Here is a 23,799-nt window from a genome sequence, read left to right on the forward strand (position 1 = left end):
TTTTTTTTTACAGCTTTGTTGGCATGCGATAAACTAGATGTACTTAAAGTGTATAGTTTGATGAGTTTTGACGCGTGTCTATCCCTGTGAAACCATCCCCACGCGAAGATAATAGGGTGTATTTGTCACCCCCAGAAACTTTCTCATGCCCTTTTGCAGTCTCTCCTTCCCTCCCGTCTCTGCCCCCTTCTCCAGGCAACCACGGATCTGCTTTCTATCACTATAACGCTGGTTTGCATTTTCTAAAATTTTATATAAACAGAATCAAAGGGCATATACTCTATTCCCTGGTCTGGTCTCTGTCGCTCGGCAGAACTGTTTTGAGAGTCATCCAGGCTGTTGTGTAGATGGAGAGTTCACTCCTTTTTACTGCTGAGCAGGATGCCATGGGTATATATCATTTATTTGCCCATTTTCCTATTAATGGACATTTGGGTCGCTTCCAGTGGATATATATTTAACTTTTTTAAAAAACCTGCCGGATCGTTTTCAAGACTGGTCGTGTCATTTTTCACCCATTCGGCAGTGTACGGGAACTCCATATATTCCGTACTCTTGCCAGTGCTTGGTACGGACAGTCCTTAATTTAGCCGTTTTAGTGGGACTACAGTACTGGCTCCTTGTGGCTTTTGCATTTCCCAAAGAACTACTCATTAGACAGTTAGTACACGATCGCTGTAAATTTGTGTTGATCTTCTGGAAGCACAACACAAAGATAACCATAAGAATCTGTGCTATTTTATTGTATGTAATAGACAAAAAAGTGCAAGTAGCCCCCCTCGATGGGGGGGGTGGTGGCAGGAGTCTAAGTCATGCCACAACAGGATGATGATGGATGTAGCCATCCGGATGGAGTAGTCTTACAGTCACCTGAGCGAAAAATGCTTAAGATAAGGGGACAAAAAAAAAAAAAAAAAAAAAGGGCTAGTTGACCAGTTCATCTATAGCTCTAGTCTTGTATGTGGGAGAGAAGAAGAGAGAGAGGGAGGTTGTATGGAAGGGGACAAAGTCTGGAAGCCCTTTAGTGTGGGACTGGTTTGCTTCCAGTTTTCCCTGATTCTACATGAAGCTCTAAGGAACATCTCTCCCCACGTGTCTGTTTTTGCCAAGGTCCATCGAGGTGGGGGCAGGGGCCATGTCAATGGGCAGGGAGCTCAGCCTTCGGACACATGAGTCTGTGTTCTGCTCGTCTGTATGTGTTGGTGCCAAAGCTATGCCCTTGAACCACCATGCTATAGAGTGTGTCTGTCTCTGTCTACACCAACCAACCCCCTCTGCTCTTTCGGAATTTTTATACCATTGCCAGGTCATTTTCCTGCAGATGGACTTCGGAGTCATTCGTAAAGTGAAAGGACTCCTTGAGGGGTTGACTGGTATTAGGTAACAATTGTAGACTATTTGGGGGAAGAGGTGACATCTTTACACAGTTGGCTCTCCCGCGTCGAAATGCAGGCATTCTCTTCATTGATGAGAGAGTATTCACTTTTGTCCCTAAGAACTTAATCATTTTTCTGGCATAAGTCCTTCCTGTTTCCTAAATGTATTAGATATTTTATACGTGTACTTTTGCTGTATGACTGGGTTTATTTCCCACTCTATGTTTTAACTGGTTGTTGGTAAGTAGGAAGTGATTAACTTGCAGGATTTGAAAACTGGCCATCTTAGTGAATTTATCTCTCACTTATTTTCAGCTAGTTGTTTTGAGTTCTTTTTTAAAAGTTTTTTTTTTTCAACGTTTATTTATTTTTGGGACAGAGAGAGACAGAGCATGAACAGGGGAGGGGCAGAGAGAGAGGGAGACACAGAATCGGAAACAGGCTCCAGGCTCTGAGCCATCAGCCCAGAGCCCGACGCGGGGCTCGAACTCACGGACTGCGAGATCGTGACCTGGCTGAAGTCGGACGCTTAACCGACTGCGCCACCCAGGCGCCCCAAGTTGTTTTGAGTTCTTTAGCTAGACAAGCATACATATGATCAATCAATACTGAATTCGTGTTTTTTCCTATTTTGCTAGTAGCAGTTACTGGAACAATGTTAAATAATGATGACACCCGTGGTATATCAGTTACAGAAATGTCAGCTGCCGTAACAGAGCTGTCCAAAAATCCAGAGCCACCAGTAAGATGGAAGTTTCTTGCTCGTGTACTGGTTCAGCGTGGTGTTCCAGATGGGCAGCTCTCTTCCCCACGGTCGTTCTAGCGACCCAAGCCCAGGACTCTGCCATCTTTAACACATGGCTTGCAGAGTTGCTCTGTTCGCTGCCATTCTGTTCCCTGGGAAGGGGGATCAGCATATAGGAGCGTGCATAGACCTTAATGCCACACATTACTTCCACTCGTATCTTCAAGGGAGAAAATTACCCTCTGGCCGCGCAGCCAGGGCCCAGTCACAGCCTTACCACAGAAGCAGGGAGCACGATTCGGGTGCACCTGGCAGTCCCCATGCCCACCTGGTGCACGTGGATTCTGATGGTGGTGCCTCCTGTTTCACTGTTATTTCACCGCTGTAGGTCCATCAGTTTGCTGTCTCCTCAGACATCACTTTATTCATTCTTTACTAACTTTAATGACTTCTCATCTTTATGTGGCCAGAAAGCATGGCATTTCATTACCTGATCAGTTTGTAAAGTGTTGAATTGCTCTTTTCAAAGCAGCACAGTTCTGCCTTACCCCTTATTCATGTGCTTTTGGTGATGATTGTACTTAAACTAGTTCTCTCAGTGGCAGAGGTACGCCTTGGAAATCAATCTGCTGGAAGGTCCGCTAATTCAGATATTGTGGAATGAAGGAAGGGGCACTGAGCTTGGAGGCAGAGCTCCCGGGGGCGCCTGGGTGGCTCATTCGGCTGAACGCCTGACTCTTGATTTCAGCTCAGGTCATGATCTCACAGTTTGTGGGATTGGGCCTCACATCAGGCTGTGTGCTGACAGCGTGGAGCCTGCTTGGGATTCTCTCCCCACCTCCCAGTCTCTCTGCCCTCCCCCACTCACGTGCATACTTGAGTTCTCTCTCTTAAAATACATTTTTAAAAAAGCAGAGCGCCCTGGTTTATGTTCAAGCTCACCGCTGCTTAGACTGAGACACACGTGCTGGTTGTTCCCCAGCTGCTCACCCCCTGCCTCCTCGTCGGAAGAACCCAGCTATGTGTAGGCATCAGGTAACAATGTGCTGCAGCGTGGCAGCTTCCATCTCCCAGCCTCAGAGGTCAATGCTACTGGTCTACGACTTCTTCCTAGTAATTCCATTTCCCTGGGCAGGAATTGATTCAGACACGAGCATGTGACCTTCTCTGACCTATGAGGTGTGGCCAGCTGGCTTCTGGAAAGGGTTTCCTCTAATATGAAGAGACAGGAAAGGAACCAACACTTGACGTTTTGTTCCCTTCTTTAATTGAGGGGGAATTTAGGGCTGATATGTGGCAGACATCTGAGGCCACAGTAGGAAAAGGCTGAGGATAAGTCAACTCACCGTGAGAAGCACACAAGCATGAAAAGGTTCAGGTGCTTTTAGGATGTCACTAAGCCCTTTGCATTAGCCAAATACAGGAATATGCTCCCCGAGACCAGTTTCTTGGCCTTGGTGCTGGTGACCTTCCGTGATGGGGCAGGGAGTGCTGCCCTGGGCGTTATAGAATGTTCATCAGCATCCTGGCCTTTGTCCACATCCCACCCCCAAACCCCATTATAACAGCCAAAAATGCCTCCAGACATGGTCACGTGTCCCTAGGGCAAAATTGCCCCAGTTTGGGAATCACTGCTCTAGACTTTAGGTTGTGCTGTAGGTTGTGAGGTGATACGTTTCTTCATTGAGATTTGTATACTTGGATATCCTGTGCTTTACAGCCCAAAGCTTGGTAACTGAGTCGGCAACCTTGGACCATCCTTAATCCGTGGGAGCCTGTTTCCTCTGGGGGCAGAAGCAGGCACGCTTGTTTCTCAGCAGTAAAGGTGTTTATGTGTCCTTAAAAGGCACGGAATGTCCCCTGCTGATCTGTGCCCTCGCCATCTGCACCGGCGTGGTTCTGGTTGGCATCAAGGCATTTTCAGAGAAACTGCAGAGGGTTTCACCGTCAGTGCAGAAGCCCCGTTGTGTTTCTGAGGAGGCAGTGTTCCTTGAGTGCCTGCTTTATGCCAGCCATGTGTTCAGCGTCTTGGTTCTGAGGGTCCCGGGCAGTTTTATAGCTGCTGGGGTTTGCAGAGTGGAGCCAGCTTTGGGCTTGAATGGATCTGGAAAGAGCCAGGCTTTCACACCTTGGTCACCGTCCCTGTGTGCCTGGTTAGCAGCCTTTTCCCTCCCCCTCACCAAGAGCTACCTTGTTCTTCAGCTGTCCCTGCTTTTATGCAGCTGGCTTGTCTCAGGGACTGGGAAGCAGAGGAAGAGCAGAGAGGAGGAGACGCACAGGTCAGGTTCGGATCAGCTTGAACAGGCAGTGCAGCGTTGGGGCGGTGTGTTCTTCTTCTTCACCCCCGGCTTGTGACTCTGAATTACATTCCTTGCCGCACGCGCGGGTCACAGGAGCCCAGTGCGTTCCGGTGCCCGAGGCTTTTGTGGGCTGTCAGAGCCAGAGCGCTGGGAAGATGTGTCCCAAGCTCTACACAGCCCTGCTGAACCCATTTTGCTTCAACGTTGAGGATCAGGAAGTGCTGCTCTGGAGCTCTCTGGAGAAACCTCTGCCCAGGAGGGGATAATATTCAGTCCCATTTGAGCGTGCCAGTTCTGTTCTTCTGGCTGTGACTTTGAAAGAATATGGAGTTCTATGAGTAGAACTTTTGGGACTGAAGCGTGTTTGGGATTTGTAATGAGACTCTTTCTCCAAGATACTCTTGCTGCTTTTTTGGCTCTGACTTGAACAAGTTGGTTTCCACATAATAGGCTTTTGGTTTGTTTGTTAAATGTATCATTTGTATGTGGATTAAAATACGTTTGAAAAGCAGAAAAGAACATATGTCCAGACACTGAGTCATTTAGTATCTTCACGATAGGCTTTTATTAGATCTTCTGGTTTATGGTTATAAATTCTTCAAGTATTTTGTGTTGTCTATATCATGTATGTTTCCGTGTTTAGTTCTGAAGGGCGTGTTTGCCCTTCTAATTCACTAATTCATTTCCTTTCGTGTGGTTCACTATCTAACTCTGCTGCCGTGACCTCCTCCCACCCTTTTCCATCACCCCTGAGCCTCTTGGCTCATAGCCCCCAAAATAGAATGATTCCCTTTAGTGAGCCCCCCTTACATGCTTGTCACTCATTGTTTTTTCAAACCTGTAATTCTCCGAAGTTGGTGTCATTCAACCCCTTTTACTGGTGAAGGCACTGAATGCAGGTCAGGCTTGCTTGAGACTTCTTAGTTCAGCATCCCGTGTTTCAGCTCAGCCAGCGCAGCCACAGCGCCCACACAGGGGTGCCTGGGTGTAAGGGAGGGCTCAGGACCTGCACCGCAGCCGGGAAAGAGTAAGATGTGTCTGGAAACCTGGAAAGCGTCACAGCTAGCCGTCTAAAGTTTCCATGTGGAAGATTGGGAAAATCGCCATTAGTGGTGAGAGGGAGTGACTTCTACGATCTAGATGTTGTAATAAACTCAGAAGGGGAAAAATAAAGAACAATACTGGAACACGTGTGTCGCAGCTTGCCCTCTGTGAGGTAGCGATGCGTCTGTCACGTTGTGTTTTAAAAGGAGTTTCCCGACCCAGTGTGGAGATTCCCCAGTCCTCTCAAGCGAGAGCCTGGGGTGCACCCCGTGATCCTGTCGAATGCACTCCTTGTTAATCCCGATGCCCTGGGGAAGTGGGAACGGCATGAACGTGGAACCTTTCAGCTCCTTTTGAGTCTGGCCTGTGTGCTCTGGGGAACTTGTGCCCAGCGGGGCAGCTGAGCAAGGCTGGTGCCCCGATGGGGCCCCAGGTCACCTGATTCCGAGCCCGTGCTCATCATCACGGGGCCCCTGCCCCTGCCTCTCCTTGTCATGAGTTAGACCAGCACAGCATTCCCTCCACAGCCCAGCCAGCTCCGGTTAAGCTCAGAAAAATGGATTCCCAAGACAGCCCCACAGAGGCTGGGGCCCAGGGCTTGTGGTATCATCAGGTAGTCAGCGGTGGGTCCGGCTGGGGTTGGCCTGCCATGTGCCCCTCCACCCCTCACCCCCAGCCCGGCCCTGGACAGCCCGCTGCTCTGCCTTCGGGCCGCGCTTTGTAACATCTCCCGCCTTTGTGTGTGCTCAGCCTTTGCTTGTGCTCCTATGCAGGCAGCATGGTGTTTGCTCAGAAAGTACAAGTTAATATCAGCTATAGCAGTAAGGTGGAGCTGATTCAAAAGGGACAAAAATAAGCATAAGGAATTTTAAAAGCAGAAACATATTCTTGTGCGTCTCTACCTCCCGTGGAAGGTTGAGTGAACCAGAGGCCGCGGCACCCTGCCAGGGTTGTGGGGTGTGGGTGCTGTGACCCTGGTCGAGAGCGGACTGCTCACTCAGTTCACTGTGCTGTGGGCTGGTCCTGAGCGGTCAGCTGACACGTCCCGCGCAGGACAGTCATGTTGCAGCCCGTGACCTTTTTAAAGAAGGAAGCTCTTCTTTTACAGAGGAGTTGAGCCCGTGTCACTCCCCCAGTTAAACAAAAGCTGGCTTCATTGGTTATCTGTGAAATCTCAACATCCTGTAGTAGCTGTTAGGGGCCTGTCTGTCCTCTTCCTGTCTCTAGCCCTCCCCAGCTGGCGTGGTGGCTGAGGCACTGCCATGTCAGGTAAGGCGTGACGCTCTCCACCATCCCCACCTTCAGCACTTGGCCTACTTTAGTGTGGGGAGTCCTGGCCACTTTGTTATTACTCAGTGTCTGTTCTGTTTTCCTTCTGTCTGAAGGGCATCGCGGGTGTCCCTTGGCCAAGTATTTAATGAGTGTTCAAGCTCATGCTACCTGGCCAGCCTTACTCACTGTTCGGCTTCGTTCTCATAGCATGAAATGAACATCCTTTTAGACATGACCAACTTCCAGAAGGAAGACCTGCTGGTATTTTACCATTCGCTTGACGCGAGACCTGCTTTAAAATTGGCTTGCTTGAGTTTCTTTATAGATGGGCATCTGGCATTCCGAATTCCAAAGTCAGGGTGATCACCGCGCAAAATTAGGTTTGGGCGAGCTCTTCTAGGAACTTTTTTTTTCTTAATGTTTATTTTTGAGAGAGAGAGAGAGACAGAGAGAGAGAGAGACAGACAGACAGACAGACAGAGCACAAGCAGGGGAGGGGCAGAGAGAGGGAGACACAGAATCTGAAGCAAGCTCCAGGCTCTGAGCTGTCAGCACAGAGCCCAACGCGTGGCTCGAACTCACGAACTGTGAGATCATGACCTGAGCTGAAGTCAGACACTTAACCAACGGAGCCACCCAGGCACCCCGAAACTTTTTAAAAATCAAATATAACTCACCCCCTTACCCATATTGTTAAATGACCCTTTAAAATTTTCTTAATTGTGATAAAATACACTTTACATACAATTTGTCTTAAACCATGTTTAAGTGCATTAAGTTACTTTTTTGAGTTGGTGGTCTACCCTTTTGGAATTTTTAATCATGTTTCCTACACGCAAGGTCTCTAAATTGTGCTGAGAGTCCTAGAAGACGTCAGACTGTCAGATAGGCTGACAGTTTACTGTCAGAGTTTAACAAAGTGCGACACAGATGTTGTCTTGGGTGGGGCAAAGTGAGACACTTCCTGGTCTCTATTAATGAAGCTTGGATGTGGTTCAAACCTTTTTTTTTTTTTTTTCCAAACTTACGTTTTTTAAGTTTTTTTTATTATTTTCAGGTCAACCTGCGGAGCCTACACATACAATGAAGTCCAAAATATTATAATTGTATCTTGATTATAGCTGAAGGAATGTTTTTAAAATAGTGTAGTTCTTGAGGAAAATAAGGAAGGAAGGTTTATTTGTGGTTTGATCCTAGCTTTTCCTTTCTGTTTAGCACTTTTCCAAGTGACTCTGAAAACATGGCCATTTTTTCCTTCCAGATTCCTGAGTTTCCCTGAGATGTCTCTTCTGTAGCTGAAGAATGTTTCTCATCTTTTTTTTTTCTTTTAGTAAACATCATTTTTATTCCGTGGTTACCATGCGTGTTGTAGATGGAATATAAATACATATATTATATACTATATCTGTATACTTATCCGTATCTGTTTGTCAATGTATCTGTTAACTTGCTTGGGTTTTGGGTTTCCTAAAAAACACAACCCAAACAGTTTCTGAAACTTCCCTGGAAATACTCACTGGGCTTTGCCCGCCGGAGAAGCAAGCGTCTGCATAGAGGCTGGCAGGAAAGAGGCAGAGTCGCAGGGGTCCAGTCTTGGCAGCTCTTAAACAGCTGGGAACGGATGAAGGGAAATCAGGAGTTTTCAAGCAGTGGAAGCTGGACTCAGTTCAAGGTGGCTAGTTTGCTATTGAAGGGTTGGAAACACTCAGGAGAGGCTGGACCCAAGTCCCTGGGTCCCTTCAGGGTTTATTAAAAGGAGTTCCTTTGTTCTCTGATAAGGAAAGAGTTTGTGGTTTGTCCAACATGCAAACATCGCTCGAGAGTTCATGGTTCTTGTAGCCCGGCCACAGGAGCGGTTGGGTGAAACACAGCATTCATTTCTTTTTTCTTTTGGGGTGATAAAATCTACGTAATATAAAATTTGCCGTTTCAACTAGGTGAGTGTACAGTTCAGGGGCGTACAACAGTCACCACCATCCGAACCTGAACCTGTTCCCATTAGACACAAACACTAGCTCCACTCACTTCCCCTCCCCCGACCCCTCCCATGCTGCTTTCTGTATCTGTGGATCTGACTGCGTTAGGTCCCTCACTTAAGGGGAGTCATAAAGGATTTGTCCTTTTGCGTCTGGTTTCTTTCACTGAGTGCAATGCCTTCAGGGGCCCTCCATGTTGTAGCACGTCAGAATTTCTTTCCTTCCTTTTTTTTTTTTTTTTTTTTAAATTTAACGTTTATTTATTTTGAGAGACAAAGACAGAGTGCCAGTCGGGGAGGGGCAGAGAGAGAGGAAGACACAGAGTCCAAAGCAGGCTCCAGGCTGTCAGCACAGAGTCTGATGCGGGGCTCGAACCCATGAACTGTGAGATCATGACCTGAGCCGAAGTTGGACACTTGCCCGGCTGAGCCACCCAGGTGCCCCACAATTTCCTTCCTTTTTAAGGCCAAGTAATATTCACTGTATATATAGACCACATTTGGTTTATCAGTTCATTGACATTTGGGTGTTTTTCACCTTTTGGCTGTTGTGAACAGTGCTGTAGTGACCATGGGTGTGCAAATATCTGTTTGATATTTGCTCTCAGTTCTTTTGCACGTGTACCCAGCAGTGGGGTTACTGGATCATATGGTAGTTTGGTAAACAAGTCAAATGTTTAATCTTTTGAGGGGCCACCATGCACAATGCTGTGTGCACAGTGATTACACCATTTTACATGCCCATCGCCAGTGCCCAGCACTCCGTTTTGAAACCTCCTAGGCCAGGGCTATTCTAAATAGAACATTCACTTTTTCAAGAGCAGTGACAGCTCTGGGCATCTGGCTTGATCTCACTCTCAGAGAGGATGCGGCAGAATGCTTCCAATTTCCAACTGAGAAGTGCTCTTCAGATCCTAAAAGTGGGCCAGCCACATGGGCCAAGCACTTCCGCATGTCCAGGGATGCCTAAGTGACAGCTTCCAGGTAGAGGAGCTCCTGAAAAAAGACACGGTGGCTCAAACACCACCCTGAGCTCCGAATCTTTAGCAGCCAAAGTGGCAGAGTGAATCATTGGATGACTCATTCTCATCTAAGTTTGCCCTGAAAACATGGAGCCGTTCCCCTCATGGCCATGCATTAGCCCTCAACGAGAATAAAGGAAAAGTCTTAGAAAGGGAGTCTTCTAAAGGGACACCACTTTGTGACCACTGACCAGAAGCAACTGGCTCTTCCTTCACTGGTCCCCCTCCCCCCCACCGCCCCCAGCTTCTGCACACAGGGTAGGGTGATGGCGAGCAGATCACTGTTTCCTTAATGGCATCAAGAGTTAGGTTATGTTCCCCTTCAGGCATGTTTGCGAGATGCTACTTAGTACTGTCCACGCAGAAGGTGTTTTTAGGGGCTGCTCGTGGCTCAGTGGGTTAAGCGTTCAGCTTCGGCTCAGGTCACGATCTTACAGTTGGTGAGTTTGAGCCCCGCATCCAGCTCTCTGCTCTCAGTGCAGAGCCTGCCTCAGATCCTCTGTCCCCCTCTCTCTCTCTCTCTCTCTCTCTCTCTCTCTCAAAAATAAACGATAAACATTTTAAAAAGTGTTTTTAAATAGGGCCCCCAACCTCCTTTCCTGCATGAAGTCCATCACTCTGGGGGAGGAGGTGCTCTGTCTAAGGGAATCCCTTATTTCAGAAAGTGCTTTAAATGCACTACAGACAAAGCGTTTCACTGGCAATTCTTTTTTTTTTTTTTAAGTTTTTTATTTTATTTTATTTTTTATTTTTTAAAATTTACATCCAGGGGCGCCTGGGTGGCGCAGTCGGTTGAGCGTCCGACTTCAGCCAGGTCACGATCTCGCGGTCCGTGAGTTCGAGCCCCGCGTCAGGCTCTGGGCTGATGGCTCGGAGCCTGGAGCCTGTTTCTGATTCTGTGTCTCCCTCTCTCTCTGCCCCTCCCCCGTTCATGCTGTGTCTCTCTCTGTCCCAAAAGTAAATAAACGTTGAAAAAAAAAAAAAAAATTTTAAAATTTACATCCAAATTAGCATATAGTGCAACAATGATTTCAGGAGTAGATTCCTTATTCACTGGCGATTCTAATCTCCAGTTTTAAGGCTTGCAAAATGTTTAGAAATTTTGCCTCAAATATTATTTAAGAAGTAGTACTTTATTATCCCTTTTAATCTTCAGCATTGGTGTTTATCTTTGCCTCTGTCTTCCTAAAAGTAAATTTCATGTTCTCCCAACTCTACCTCCTCTGTGCAGATTTCCTTTTTCGCTTTAGTGTCTCTTGGGATTTTCATCATATTTTGGGTCTGCAGTGATCTTACCACCAAACATAAGAGCGGTTTGAGTTTTGCTTTTCTGATTTGATATATTTTTCACCCTTCCTCATCAGCACCCCTAACTAGTGTCCTTGTTTGCTTTTGTGACAATAAAGGGCATTATCTGTAAACAACTGGGTATCAGTCCATTCTTTTATTATTTTTTTTAGAGAAACTTTTTAAAATTTGTTTTTTAATGTTTGTTCATTTTTGAGATGGGGGTGGAAGGGACAGGGAGAGAGAGAGAGAGAGAGAGAGAGAGAGAGAGGATCCGAAGCGGGCTCTGCACTGACAGCAGAGAGCCCCATCTGGGACTTGAACTCACGAACCATGAGATTATGACCTGAGCCAAAGTCAGACACTTAATGACTGAGCCACCCAGGTGCCCCATCAGTCAATTCTTTTAAAATTTTTTTTAAAGTTTATTTATTAATTTTGAGAGAGAGAGAGGGAGAGAGAGAGAGAGAGAGACAGTGTGAGTGGGAGGGGGCAGAGAGAGAGGGAGACGGAATCCCACACAGGCTACGTGCTACCAGCGCAGAGCCCAACACAAGGCTCGAACTCAGGTCACTGCCCTGAGCCAAAACCGAGTCAGATGCTTAACCAGCTGAGCCACCCAGATGCCCCTGCCCATCAGTCAGTTCTTTTAAAATGCAGTGTATCTTCTCTCCATCTCTAAGTCTTGTGGTTCCTTTTCAGTTTGTCCTTATTTTTTTTTTCAATTTTTTTTTTAATGTTTATTTATTTTTGGGAGAGAGAGACAGAGTGTGAGCGTGGGCGGGGCAGAGAGAGAAGGAGACACAGAATCCGAAGCAGGCTCCAGGCTTTGAGCTGTCAGCACAGAGCCCGACTCGGGGCTTGAACTCACAAACCGTGAGATCGTGACCTGAGCCGAAGTCAGATGCCCAACCAACTGAGCCACCCAGGTGCCCCTTCAGTTTGTCCTTATAGTAAGAGGTCATGTGCTTCCCGGGTGCCAGACAGCGTGCTGTCCTGTTTTACATGTGGTGTCTCACCTGATGCTTGCAACTTTGTGAAGCGCCATGATCTTCATTTTTATAGATGAAACTATAGCCAGGGAGGTTAAAGAATTTGCCCAATGAGCAAATAAATGGTGGGACTGGAATGCCAGGCTGTCACCCCCACGCTCACATGTTAAACCGGTCTAACGATACTACAGTCTTGTTTGCTTAGCCTCAGCGTGGAAGCACCTGTTAAGTGGCAGGCTCTGTGGGAAGCGGGTTAGCACAGCCACTGTGACCGAGGCACTGTTTCAGTCCCGTCATTGGTGATGGAAATCTGCAGGGTGGAATGTCCTGACTGTTCCACAGAGCAGGCTCGCAAGTTCTGTTTGGCCACATCCTGACTCCAAGTGAGGAACTTGGTTCATGATCCCTGGCTGGCCCTGCTCCGCTCCTGAACCTGTGCGCCTTGATCGAACTTGACAGTCTGATGGGTGAAAAGGATGGTATTTCCTTGTAGTTTTAATTGGTGTTTTTCTTACCAGGAAGGAGGAACAGCTTCCCGGTTTTCTGTGTATGATCTGCTTATCTCCTTTATTCTTGCTGAATTTTCAGATCAAGCAGCATCCTATATTTCTAGGCACCTTTCCCTCAACAGCACAGAGCCCCTGTCTCAGGCATGCCGTGTTTGTGTGGATTAACGTGGACGGCATACAATGAACAACCAGGTGCACCTTTGCTGGTTACAGTCTCCGTTCTTGGTTATATTCCTTTTCCTATATCTTTTTCAAATTACATGAAGTCACACATTCAAATGAAAAAGAAATAGCAAGCAGCCCCCTTCTTTTGGAAAGAATGGTTGTGGTTCATCATCATTGCATTTATGTGGGAAGAGGTGTATCAGTCAGGATAAGGAGGGTTATGCCAGGGTAACAAACAATCCCTAATCTCTGTGAGTGTTATAGCATGGTTGAGTTCTGCCTCACTGGGCTGCAAGGGGTTTCTGCTCTGTAATTTCTCAGGGAGCCAGGCTGGGAAGGGCTTTAGCTCAACCCACATTTCCATGATCTTAGAGTCAAGAGAAGAGAACCCGACAAGCTTTGAGTTGGCTCGTAGAGCCTATGCCAATATGACACGTATCACTCTACTCATCTCTCTGGCCAGAGTAAGTCATGCTGCCACACCTAGGGTCACAAGGGCAGAGAAATGGGATTCTACATGCACAGCCCAAGGGAAGCAGATGCTGGTGAGTCCCGGATGACCACCATGGGAGGTGCATCACATCTTTTCCACCTCAGATAGAAGAAGTCCTGAGGATACTGAGGCGAACAAGAGTAGGTAGTGACTTAAAAAACAGAGGATACTGAGGCGAACGAGAGTAGGCAGTGACTTAAAAAACAAGTGCTTTATCCTGATAGAAATAATTGTTACAGGTGAAGACAGAGGCTCTCTCTCCTGCTCTTAAATCCATGGAGAAAGCCCACAGCCACATTATTGTTAAGCCAGTCAAGTCTCAGATGTGGTTTTCCAAAAGCTGCGTCTTCAGGATTGGCCGGGAGTTGATACTCGTTGAAGCCGGGTGCTGGTTACATTGCTGTTGCACCTGCTTTCCTGTGCGTTTCCCACATTCATTTTCCCTCTGCCAAAACTCTCAGTTTGTTCTTATCCCTCGTCACAGCATGTGTTTCCAGTCACCTCAGGATTTGTTTTGACAGGAGACATTTAAAAAAAATTAATTTGTTGGCTTTCCCTTTGTTTTAAAATATCAGACTTATATATATAATGTTTCAAGGTGTTTCTTGATGACTTCTAGTTGCATGAGCTTTTTTTTTTTTTACTTTTTGAAACATAGGTTTATTGAATTCAAGAGTTCAGTTAGACTCCAGCCTTCCGATGAAAAATATTCTTTTCCTTCCTTTCCCTTTGCCTCCTGCATAACCTCAGTGTATGTTTAAGGTCATTTTCTTCGTTGATCAAAAGAACATGTGGTCCAGCGGCCAGCAGTTGTGACACAGAGTGCAGGTGGCATCACACATGTCTTCTGACATTCTTCCAGAACACGCCGGCTTTGTTTCAGGTGCTATGCAGAGTGCCCAAGTGATTGTTACAGGTGAAGGAAGACCATAGACCCAGCCCTCAAGTCACTGCCCACCTGAGTCAGCCGTGGAGCAGATGATCAGTAGAACAGGGTTGTAAATCCGTGACAGATATGCCCATGGAACCCGGAGTAGCCAGAACTAAGTACGGGGAAGGGGACGGGGGGCCCCTGCCAGGGAGAACCATTCCGCCTCCGTGAGGCGGGGCGCTAGGTCTCATGTGAGGGAGATTAGCAAGGTGGACAGGATGGAGCTTGGGCAGAGAGCCAGGCAGGAATCACAGATGGGTCTGAAGTATTAAGAGTCACGGCAGGCAGGAGTCATGCTATGGAGGCCTTTGAGTGGCTTTTTGAGAAGCGTGGACTTCACCCTGTAGGCCTTCAGCAAATATTTGTGGACTGTTCCCTAATGACAGACACTTTGTCTCATAAGGTTGAGTCATGAGGACCCACCCAACCGCAGCACTCTGCCTGTGGTCACTTGAGGCCGGGCAGAACGGCCGCGGTCCGCTCACACGCCTGATCGTGGTTCTCAGGTGCTGCGAATACCCAGGCAAGGCCCGGCTCAGGAGTGCCGTTGCCGCATCCCAACAGGGCTGGGCGTTTCTCCTGCGGGACGCAGGTCCCTCCCAGCAGGATCACCAGCTGGTGGAGATGCCAGGAGTCATGGCCGAGAGGTGTGCCCCCATTTCTTCTGGGGTGACCCCTCTCTCAGAGCCCCCCGGCTGTGAAGCCAAGCTGGGAGAATGATGGGGATAACTCAGACCCCTTCTTCTCCCTGGACAGAGTCCAAGGGCTTCCTCAGTGCAAGAATGAGGGTCTTCTTAGGGACGGGGGTCACCTCCCCCAATACGGTCTGTGCTCCGCTGAGCCTCATGCGTGGACTGGAGCCCTCACCTGTACCTGGTTTCCTGTGTGTGGCCAAGAGGCTGGTCTGATGATGACAGAATCTTCCTTGCTATTGATTTTGATACCTGCCTCATCTCCAGCATTGCTGGGGGCTTCCCTGATACCCGTGCCCCCTGGCTCGTGGCCCCCCTGGTGTTCCCCACGATGACCCTCTGTCTTCCTTTTGAATCTGTTCTTGTCTTCCTGGCCTCGACAGATTTACTTTCCATTGTAAACATTGCTCCCTTTTTCCTCCTGTTTTTCGTCTTGTTTTCCAGGCTCTTCAGAGTAACCTGAGGTATTCCTTATTGCCAAGACGGCTCCTCATCAGCAAGAGATTAGCCCAGTGCCTCCATCCTGCTTTGCCCAGTGGAGTGCACCTAAAAGCCCTAGAAACCTATGAGATTATCTTCAAAATTGTGGGGACCAAATGGCTGGCCAAGGATTTGTTCCTATACAGGTAGAGTAGCTTCCCTACCGTATTACTTTTTTGTTACCTGAGTAATCATAGTTCAGTTCACGAGATTAGAAAAGGACAAGCAACGTGGGGGAGTGGTAGGCAACAGTTCATCCTAAAGACGTCAGCAGGAGATGGCCAGGGCTCACCTTCTGGAGGCATCCTCCCTGGCCTCCCCGTAAGTGTGTCCTAAGTGGACGTGTAACGTGCATCCTGCCTAGACGTCCGCTCTTTGCCGAATAGCACATTGTGACCATCCCGTGCCAGGCAAACGTCTCCGTCCCTAGTGTAAATGGCTAGCTGGCTGCTTTTGAAAATCCCCTTTGGGGGCACCTGGGTGGCTCGGTCCATTGAGCGTCCGACTTCGGCTCAGGTCATGATCTCACAGTTCGTGGGTTCGAGCCCTGCATCAGGCTCGCTGCTGTCAGGCTGTCAGCACAGAGCCCACTTCAGATCCTCTGTCCCCTTCTCTCTGCCCCTCCCTCACTTGTGCTCTGCCCAAAATAAATATTTTTTTAAAAACATAATAAAAAAAATGAAAATCCCCTTTGGCTGGGTGATTGTGCCAAACTTCTGATTCGGTGTCTCATTTATCCCCCACCCCGATCTCCCTTTCTCTTTCCCAAAGCTATGGGTTGTTTCCTCTTCTGGCAAACGCGGCCATGTCGGTGAGGCCCGTGCTGCTTGGCCTGTATGAGAAATACTTTCTCCCGCTGCAGAAGCTTCTCCTGCCCAGTCTCCAGGCCTTCATTGTGGGCCTGCTGCCCGGCCTGGAGGAGGGCTCGGAGATCTACGACAGGTGGGTCTCATCCAGTGCTGATGGCGGCGGGACTGCTGGTGGGGGGCGGGGGGGGGGGGGTGCTGGTGCACCGGGGGAAGGGGTGCAGGGGGACCTGCTGGTGCACAGCGGGGGGACATTGGGGGGCCTGCTGTGTAAGAAGCAGGGAAGGAGGAGCAGCAGGGAAAGGTGCAGAAGTCGGGGTGATGCTTTACATTGCCGTGGTGGTCCCTGCTTGACCGAATGCTGTGTTCTCCTGGGAACTGCCTTCAGTTACAGGTGAGAGTCAGAAGGTAAGGTTTCCCAGAGTTACATGGTGAGTGAGTGGCAGAACTGGGATTCTGAGCCACGTAGGTCAGATTCCAAAGTCTTCCTGCTTCCCATTACACCTGGCTGCTTCTGAACGAAAGCAGAGCCATGCTCATTGATGGCTGGGGCTCGAGAAGGCAATGCTAACTAAGCAGAATAGCTCGACACCTTTCAGCAGCACTTTGGGGACATTTGTAAAGCTCCTAAGCATAAATACTCATGGAGGGCTTGTTTCACTCATGCTTAGGAGCAGAAGAAGGCATAAGTCTATTCAGACTATTGGGTATATACCGTGTCCTGTTTGGGGAATTATCACATAAGAACTCACTTCCGTTGTATCAACCGTCTGATCACTGTGATTACCCTCTATTTAATAGGACCTGTTTTAAGAGCCTGTGTGCAGCCTGACTGGGAGGTTTAGAAACCTTGGTGCTTGCAAAAGTTTTCATTTGATTACACAATGCACTGCCCAGATTTCCCCCACGCCAGAGGCCCCAGCCGCCCCACCTTTGTCATGGCTGTGACTGGGGGGTGCAGGGGCTGGGGTGGAATCAAGGAATCAATCCAAGGTCTATTTGGAGTGCTCCCCTAAATTCAGAGAAACCAGATAACTAGAATGGTTTGGGGGATTGTGGCTAGTGGTTATTAAGGGTGCATTTAAGTCAACAGCATTTGTAGTGGAATTTGACAAACCTAACCAAAAATTTACACTGGAACATTTCAAGCTTTCACATAGAGCAGGTGGTGGCTTCCCACTTCCCAGCGGAGAGCCCCCCCTTGCCGCGGGTCCGGTCAGCCGTCCACTTCCATAGGAGGCAGAGTCTGCGTCACTGCCTTGTTAAGCCGGTGGCCGCATGCAGGATCGGTAGGTGTGTGGAGGTGGTGAATGGAAGGTCATGTAGGAGTCAACTAGAGGTCCCTTACCAGATCTGTCTCTTGACTCCTAGTTCAGGCTCTTTCTAGAAGTTCTGGCCCATTCATGTTTCCCAGACAAATATGGTATGTTCACGTGTGTGTGTGTAAACGCTTTTTCTGTCATCTGACAGATGAACACCTCAGTTCCCTAAATGTGTTGTGATTTGTGTTTTTTTTTTTAATCTATAAGAATGAATCACACCAGAAGAGCGTAAATAGTTGGGGTGTTTTTGCGTGTTGTCTTAGTTGATCAATGAGGGTTCATTTGAACAGTTGCTAACATTGCTTAACATAGCTTTTTTTTTGTGATTTCTTGACATCCGACCAAGAGCTGAGTAGAGCTGCACGAAATCACTGGGTAGATGGAGCTGTGACAGGAAACCAGGCCCAGTGTCTGCAGCACCCCAGAGTCATTCGTTTTCAGCTCTCCAAGGTGGTGACTGGTCGAGGGTTCTAGAATCTCTGAGTGGGTGTGCACGGGCACAGTAATGGGAAGATTGCACCAAAGTCTTTGGTCTCCGTGTCCGTGTTAATTTGAGAGAAGTCGTCATTTTGAGAGAGTCGTCAGCTCTTTCTCCCCCTGAGTGCTCTGGAGCTGAGTCAGACACCCCCCAGCAGACACTGTGCAGGAACAGGGAAAGGAGGGTCAGTGGGGGTCCTGCTGTCCTGTTGGCAGCACATGCAGAGGGGTGAGTTGGGCTGGGGCCGCTGCGGGCAGGGTGACTCACGAGTTTCGCGGAGGTGGAGGCTTCCTGGCTTGTGTGTCAGTGAACCCTAAGAACAGAAACTCTGACCGGTGTTAGGACTTCTTATTCACCCTGGCTTTCCGACCCTTGTATGCCTGCAGACGACTGGCCAGAATGTCTTTTCTAAAGTGGCTACGAGGGGCACCTGAGTGGCTCAGTTGGCTTAGTGTCTGACTCTTGGTTTTAGCTCAGGTCCTGATCTCATGGTTTGTGAGTTTGAGCCCCGAGTCTGGCTCTGTGCTGACAGCATGGGGATTCATTCTGTTTCCCTCTCTCTGCGCCTTCCCCACTTGTGTGCACACTCTCTCTAAAAAATAAGATAAGATAAGATAAGATAATAAAAGTGCTGTGAAATAGCTTCATAGCTGTGTTTTGCTGCACTGAGAAAACAAGAGTAGTTTGGAGAAAATCTCAAACTCCTGAGGAAATGGAGGAAAGGTGAATATTGTCAGAGGTTTGTAAGCAAGCAAAAACTGCTTGGCAGAGATTTTCACGTAAGTTCATGGTTCTCAGCTGGGGTGATTCATGTCCCCCACGGACATTTGGCATCATTTTTGGCTGTTGCCACTGAGATGGAGAGGGTGTTACTGGCATCTAGTGCTAAACATCCTGCAGTGACACGGTTGTCCCCACAGTGAAGACTTACCTGCCTCAAAGTCCATCGTGTCAGGGTTGAGAAAGCCTGACTTAAATGGTAGTTGAAACATTTATTGACCTTTCTTTTGGTCGGTTCCAGGCACCATGATGATCAGCTCTGCTGGCTCTAGAATTTTTGTACTCTGGTCATGTATCTGTGGTGGTGCAGGACACTGTTGTGACCGTTGTGCTTGTTCACATGGCCACGCCTCGAGCTCTTTGCTCCTGTGACAGGTTGGCTTTCCATGACTATCCCCTACGCAAGTGGCAAGTTGGGAAAGGCTTACAGCAAACAGCCAGTGTCACTGACTATCCATTGAATAGAGGGTGAGCTTGTGTTCGCAGGAGGCACGAGAGAGCGGCAGGCGGGGTGAGGCAGGAGGCATGGAAATAGGAGGGGTCCGGAGGCTGCTTTGGTTGCTGATTCGATCTGAATAGAAAACATTTGAGTCCCGGGCTCTAAACGGTGTAAGCTAATTTCACATTGGAGATGATAGGAGTGATTCTTACTTAGTAGAGAGTTATTTGGCTTTTCTTTATATATATAAGGATTATTTATTTATTTTGAGAGAGAGAGAGAGAGAGAGAGAGAGAGAGAGAGAGAGAGAGAGAGGAAGAGACAGAAGCCCAAGCAGGCTCCACACTGTCAGCACAGAGCCTGACACGGGGCTCAGTCTCAGGAACGATGAGATCATGACCTGAGCCGAGGTCAAGAGTTAGAGGCTTAATCGACTGAGCCACCAGGCGCCCCAGAGAGTTGCTTGACTTTTAACCCAGTTATCTTGCCCTTCACTTTAACCTCCTTAGCAAAGTCTTGTCACAATTGCCCTTTTTTGAACTACAGCATCATTGACATTTTTAATGTGTATTAATCTTTTTAGGATAAAATGAGACATAAGCTGCATTTCTCCAACAAAGGGAACTAGCCCGTGCACTCTGAATGCAAAAGGGATAGCTTAGGTGGCACCTCCTCCATTGCTGGACAGTTGAACCTTCTGTGAATAGCTCGTGGTTGGTGTTCCGTGGAACCGACTTTGGGAATACACTGTTCCAGCAAAGGGAGATGCCGCGGCAGTGAGTGCACTGCTGTGTCTGCGATGGGCTTTATCTAAGCATCAGTCCCCGAAGAGGGGTCAGGCTTTGTCTAAGCATCAGTCCCCAGAGAGGGGTCGGGCTTTATCTAAGCATCAGTCCCCGGAGAGGGGTCGGGCTTTATCTAAGCATCAGTCATCCCCTGAGAGGGGTCCCGGAGAGAGGGGAGCTCTCCCCGGGTTTTCTCAAATCTCCTGCTGTAGGAATCTCTTCCTAGCTCCAGACCGGCCTGTCGGCCTGCCCAGTGCACTGCAGCCGCCGCTGCTGAGTGAGTGGCGCTCCTGCCTCAAATCGGGGCCTTTGCTGGGCTCTTTTCAGAGCCAGGCGAGATAAGCTCTATTTGTTTGCTCAGCCTCAATAGACCAGTCGATATCTTTAGCCACCAAACCATTCTGTGTGCTTTTCCTGAACATTTGGCTGTCATTCGTGCCTCTTCAGTTTTGGTTTTTTCTGCAGAGGTGGTAATGTGCATCACGTGCCCAGTAAAATTCAAGTATTTTATGACTAAAAGGGTCAGACTAGTTTTATTTATTATTTTTTTAAGATTTTAAGTCATTTCCTTACCCAACAAGGGGCTCGAGCTCACAACCCCAAGATCGAGAGTCACATGCTCTACAGACTGAGCCAGCCAGGTACCCCAGACTAGTGTTAAAGAGAACAAAATTTACTGTTAATATAAAGAGGTAGTAATTTTCTGTACGAAATGCCTTTGTGTACCTTGAACTGATTATTGACAAGTAAGCTGAAGGTGACTCGGGTCATAATAAGAGGGAAAGAGTGACACTCCTCTCCCCGTGTTTTTGGGTGCCAGCTGTGTGTCCGACAATCATCTGGACCCTAGGGACGTGTCAGCAAGCAGAGCAGACCTGGTAGTAATGGGTGGGAGGTGATAGCTCTGGTCGCCTGTGCTAAGGTTTACGGGAGACTCTCAGGTCATGGTCCGAACATCTCCATCTCTTCTCCGTATCTCAGAGCCACAAGCTAACATGCACAGAGGTTAAACTCGTCCTAGGGACCCTTGCCAGGAAGCAGACACAGGATCTGGACAGCACAGGCCTGATTCTGGGAACCTGGGTAGGCCACTGTGTCACCCTGGATGACCAGTCCTGTGATTTTTGCCTGTCTTCTTTGCCAGTAGGAAACCCGGCAGGTAGAATTCTTTTGGATTTTGAGTCACTTCGCTCATTAAATGAAATCGCTTTGTGGAGATTTCCCTCTGCCATTTACTGACAGGTGCTGTCATTGGCCCCGTAAGCCGTTCTCACTGTTGACGGGGAAGGTGCCCTAGTCAGCTGCAGGCACACCACTGAGCGGAGAGGGGCCGGGCCTTGGTCAGTGTCCGTGGAAAAATAAGCCCGGACCCGCTGAGGACCCTGCTTCTCTTCAAGGGCGGACGTGGAGTTGCTGATGTCCCGTCATGGGAGAGAGACCCAGATAGAGATAAGAGACAAAGGAATGTCAGACATCAGCAGGAGAGCGTCCCAGAGCAGGACTCAGCAGAGGGGGTGCTGTGGATGGAGTGACAGGCTTTATGGGGGTTTGCAAATTCCCAGGGGAACTTTGTCCCCAGTGTTTCTAAAGTCAAATGTCCCTTGGCTCTGCTCAGATGGAGGGCTGTCTTTATCATCATTTGAGTCTCCAGTCAGTCGCACTGACCTTTTATTTTTTATTTGACGTGTTAATGAAAGTGACTGGTCTGCTCATCCCCCTTTTGGTGGCGGAACCGCCCACCTACCGGGTCTTGCAGCATCAGGATCCACAGATGGATCTGAGCCACGGTGCCACCACCAGTCAGACACTTCCCGTTGGCCAGGAAGCTGTACCTCTCAGCGACATGCTTGTTTTAGCAAATTCGGTTTCAGTGATGGCCAGCAGGTGGACAGAACAGAAAGGCAAGAGGCGGCAGCCTCTCAGAACCACGAAGAAATGGTCCCACAGCCAGGGGAAGGCGAGCAGGGGCTGTTGGTACCGTGAGACACGGACGCCTGGGACCAAGCCCTTACCTTCCGTAACGTCTTGTCCACAGAACAGACGCTCTGCTCCTGAGGCTGTCCCTGGTGGTCGGCAAGGAGGTGTTTTACGCTGCCCTTTGGGGGAGTGTCCTGGTGAGCCCCGCCATCCGCCTTCCTGCCTCGCTCTTCGTGGTGGGCCACATCAGCAGGGACTCGCCCGGCAAGGAGCAGAAGTACATGCTGGGGACGGATTACCAGCTCACGGTGGGTGCTTTGCTTCTCACGCGGGTGGAGCGGGGCACGCAGGTCCCGGCTTCCTGGGCACAGGCCGTCACTGGGGCTGCAGAGGGGCTTCGGAGAGCGGCAGGGAAAGGGAGGTGTTGCAAGCTTCAGAGCGTGTGTGCTCTGCTGCTGAGCAAAACGAGGAGGAGGCTTCAAGGCGTCAGTACCCAGAATCAAACCCAGGATGGTGGTGTTTGTTTTCAACATACGCGTTAACTAACGCTTTACATATTCAAACAAGTACTTGCACCTAAGGAGGGCCCTTCGGGAAGCAGTTAACTGTGACCAGTGCTCTGAGGCCTCACGGAGTGTGTTGCTGTAGCTAGAACCTCGTTTCCTCCCTGTCCTGTGTCACACTGCACACTGTCCACACATCAGGCTCCCTCTTCCTCCAGCCACTGTCTCTGTTAGTCCTGTTCTTGCCATCGTCCTCTCCTCTGGCTGCTCTCAAACCTAGACTGTCAAGGTTCTTCCTGTGTCCATCCCCAGGCCCTTTGGAGGGCCGCTTTCTTTCCTGGCAAGGTCATCCCTTCCCTTGACCTTCCCAGATCTTTAGACTTAACGTCTTGTGTGTCTGATGGCCCGCAGTCTGTCGCCACCTAGTGGTAAAACTGAACAGCTTTGTCCATTTCCACTGCTCTCCTTTCAGCTTCTGATCCTTGCTCTGGACCACATCATAATCTTCTGACTGCCCATCCTGTGCCCATCCAGGCTTGTTTTGTGTGTGTGTGTGTGTGTGTGTTTTTTTACTGCTCTTAGCTCTTTGCTTTGTTAAAGCATAGCTTTGTTCGTATCCATGCCATGCTTGAAAAATATCTGGCTTCCTCTTGCCTACAGATAAAGTCCAAACTCGAGAGTATTATAGGTTTGCTCCCAACCCACCAGTCTCACTCTCCCTTCAGGCCCTCTGCACCCCCAAACTGACTGCCCGGCCTGGCCTGCAAGTCTGTGATGCTGCCTCCCTGCTCCTTGCCCTCACTCCCCACCCCTTCTCCCCCGGCCTCAGTGCAGGCCCTCCCTGACCTTCCTGCTCAGCTTTCCTACAGAACTCCAATGTTTTCCCTCCTCTCTTCCGAATTAACATTTCCCTTATGGCTCTTCTCAACTGTTCTGCATCTGTGTTCCTGTATATCTATACTTGGAAAAGACACATAGAGTATAGATTGAATTGGTTTGGAATCCATGTAACTGAATGGAGTTTGGGGTTAGTCAAAAGATCCTACCGGAACCTAAAGACATTCCTTTCTGGATCCTAGAATTTGAGGTCTTAGAACCTGACCATCTCGTCCAAGGCCTTCAAGCTCTCAGATGCAACGTGTGAGAGCTGCAGCTGATCCACTGTCTGATGTTACACTGTTTACAGCCTCCTTGGGAACTTCCTGGGTGTGACCTGGAATGTCTCATACATGCAGAGGGCAGGGGGAGGCCAAAGGAAGAGGCAGGCCACTCCAGATTGGTCGGCGGCCAGTTTACCATGCCGGGGAGCTTACTGACAAGGCTTGTCTTGGGTGGGCACAGGGCAAGTAGATCTCTGCATCCACCTGCCAGATTGTAAAAGTTTACTATGTAGAGACTTTGCCTGGGTTGGTCACATATACCATGCAGGTGTCGTCAGTGCCACATCACCATGTCAAGGCTGCGTCCCTCAGGCAGCTTCTGAGGC

The 23,799-nt window shown here is 48.8% G+C and overlaps 1 protein-coding gene across 4 annotated transcripts in view; it reads left to right on the forward strand.

Annotated features, from left to right (window-relative positions):
• The window catches only part of DOP1B (DOP1 leucine zipper like protein B), a 105,106-nt gene that overhangs the window by 17,623 nt on the left and 63,684 nt on the right, over positions 1–23,799 (forward strand). For all 4 annotated transcript variants that reach the window (XR_006965604.1, XM_047098739.1, XM_047098737.1 and 1 more), the window contains exons 3-5: positions 15,248–15,429; positions 16,055–16,225; positions 21,929–22,118. Coding sequence is in view for 3 of the 4 variants with exons in the window: in XM_047098739.1 (XP_046954695.1) it covers positions 15,248–15,429; positions 16,055–16,225; positions 21,929–22,118 (543 nt within the window). In the remaining variant the exon portion in view is untranslated. The remainder of the gene's footprint in view (positions 1–15,247; positions 15,430–16,054; positions 16,226–21,928; positions 22,119–23,799) is intronic.

Source organism: Lynx rufus, unplaced genomic scaffold (assembly GCF_022079265.1).
Source record: "Lynx rufus isolate CCGP_SWC_20201006 ecotype Redwood Valley unplaced genomic scaffold, mLynRuf1.p SCAF_5, whole genome shotgun sequence".
Lineage (NCBI taxonomy): Eukaryota > Metazoa > Chordata > Mammalia > Carnivora > Felidae > Lynx > Lynx rufus.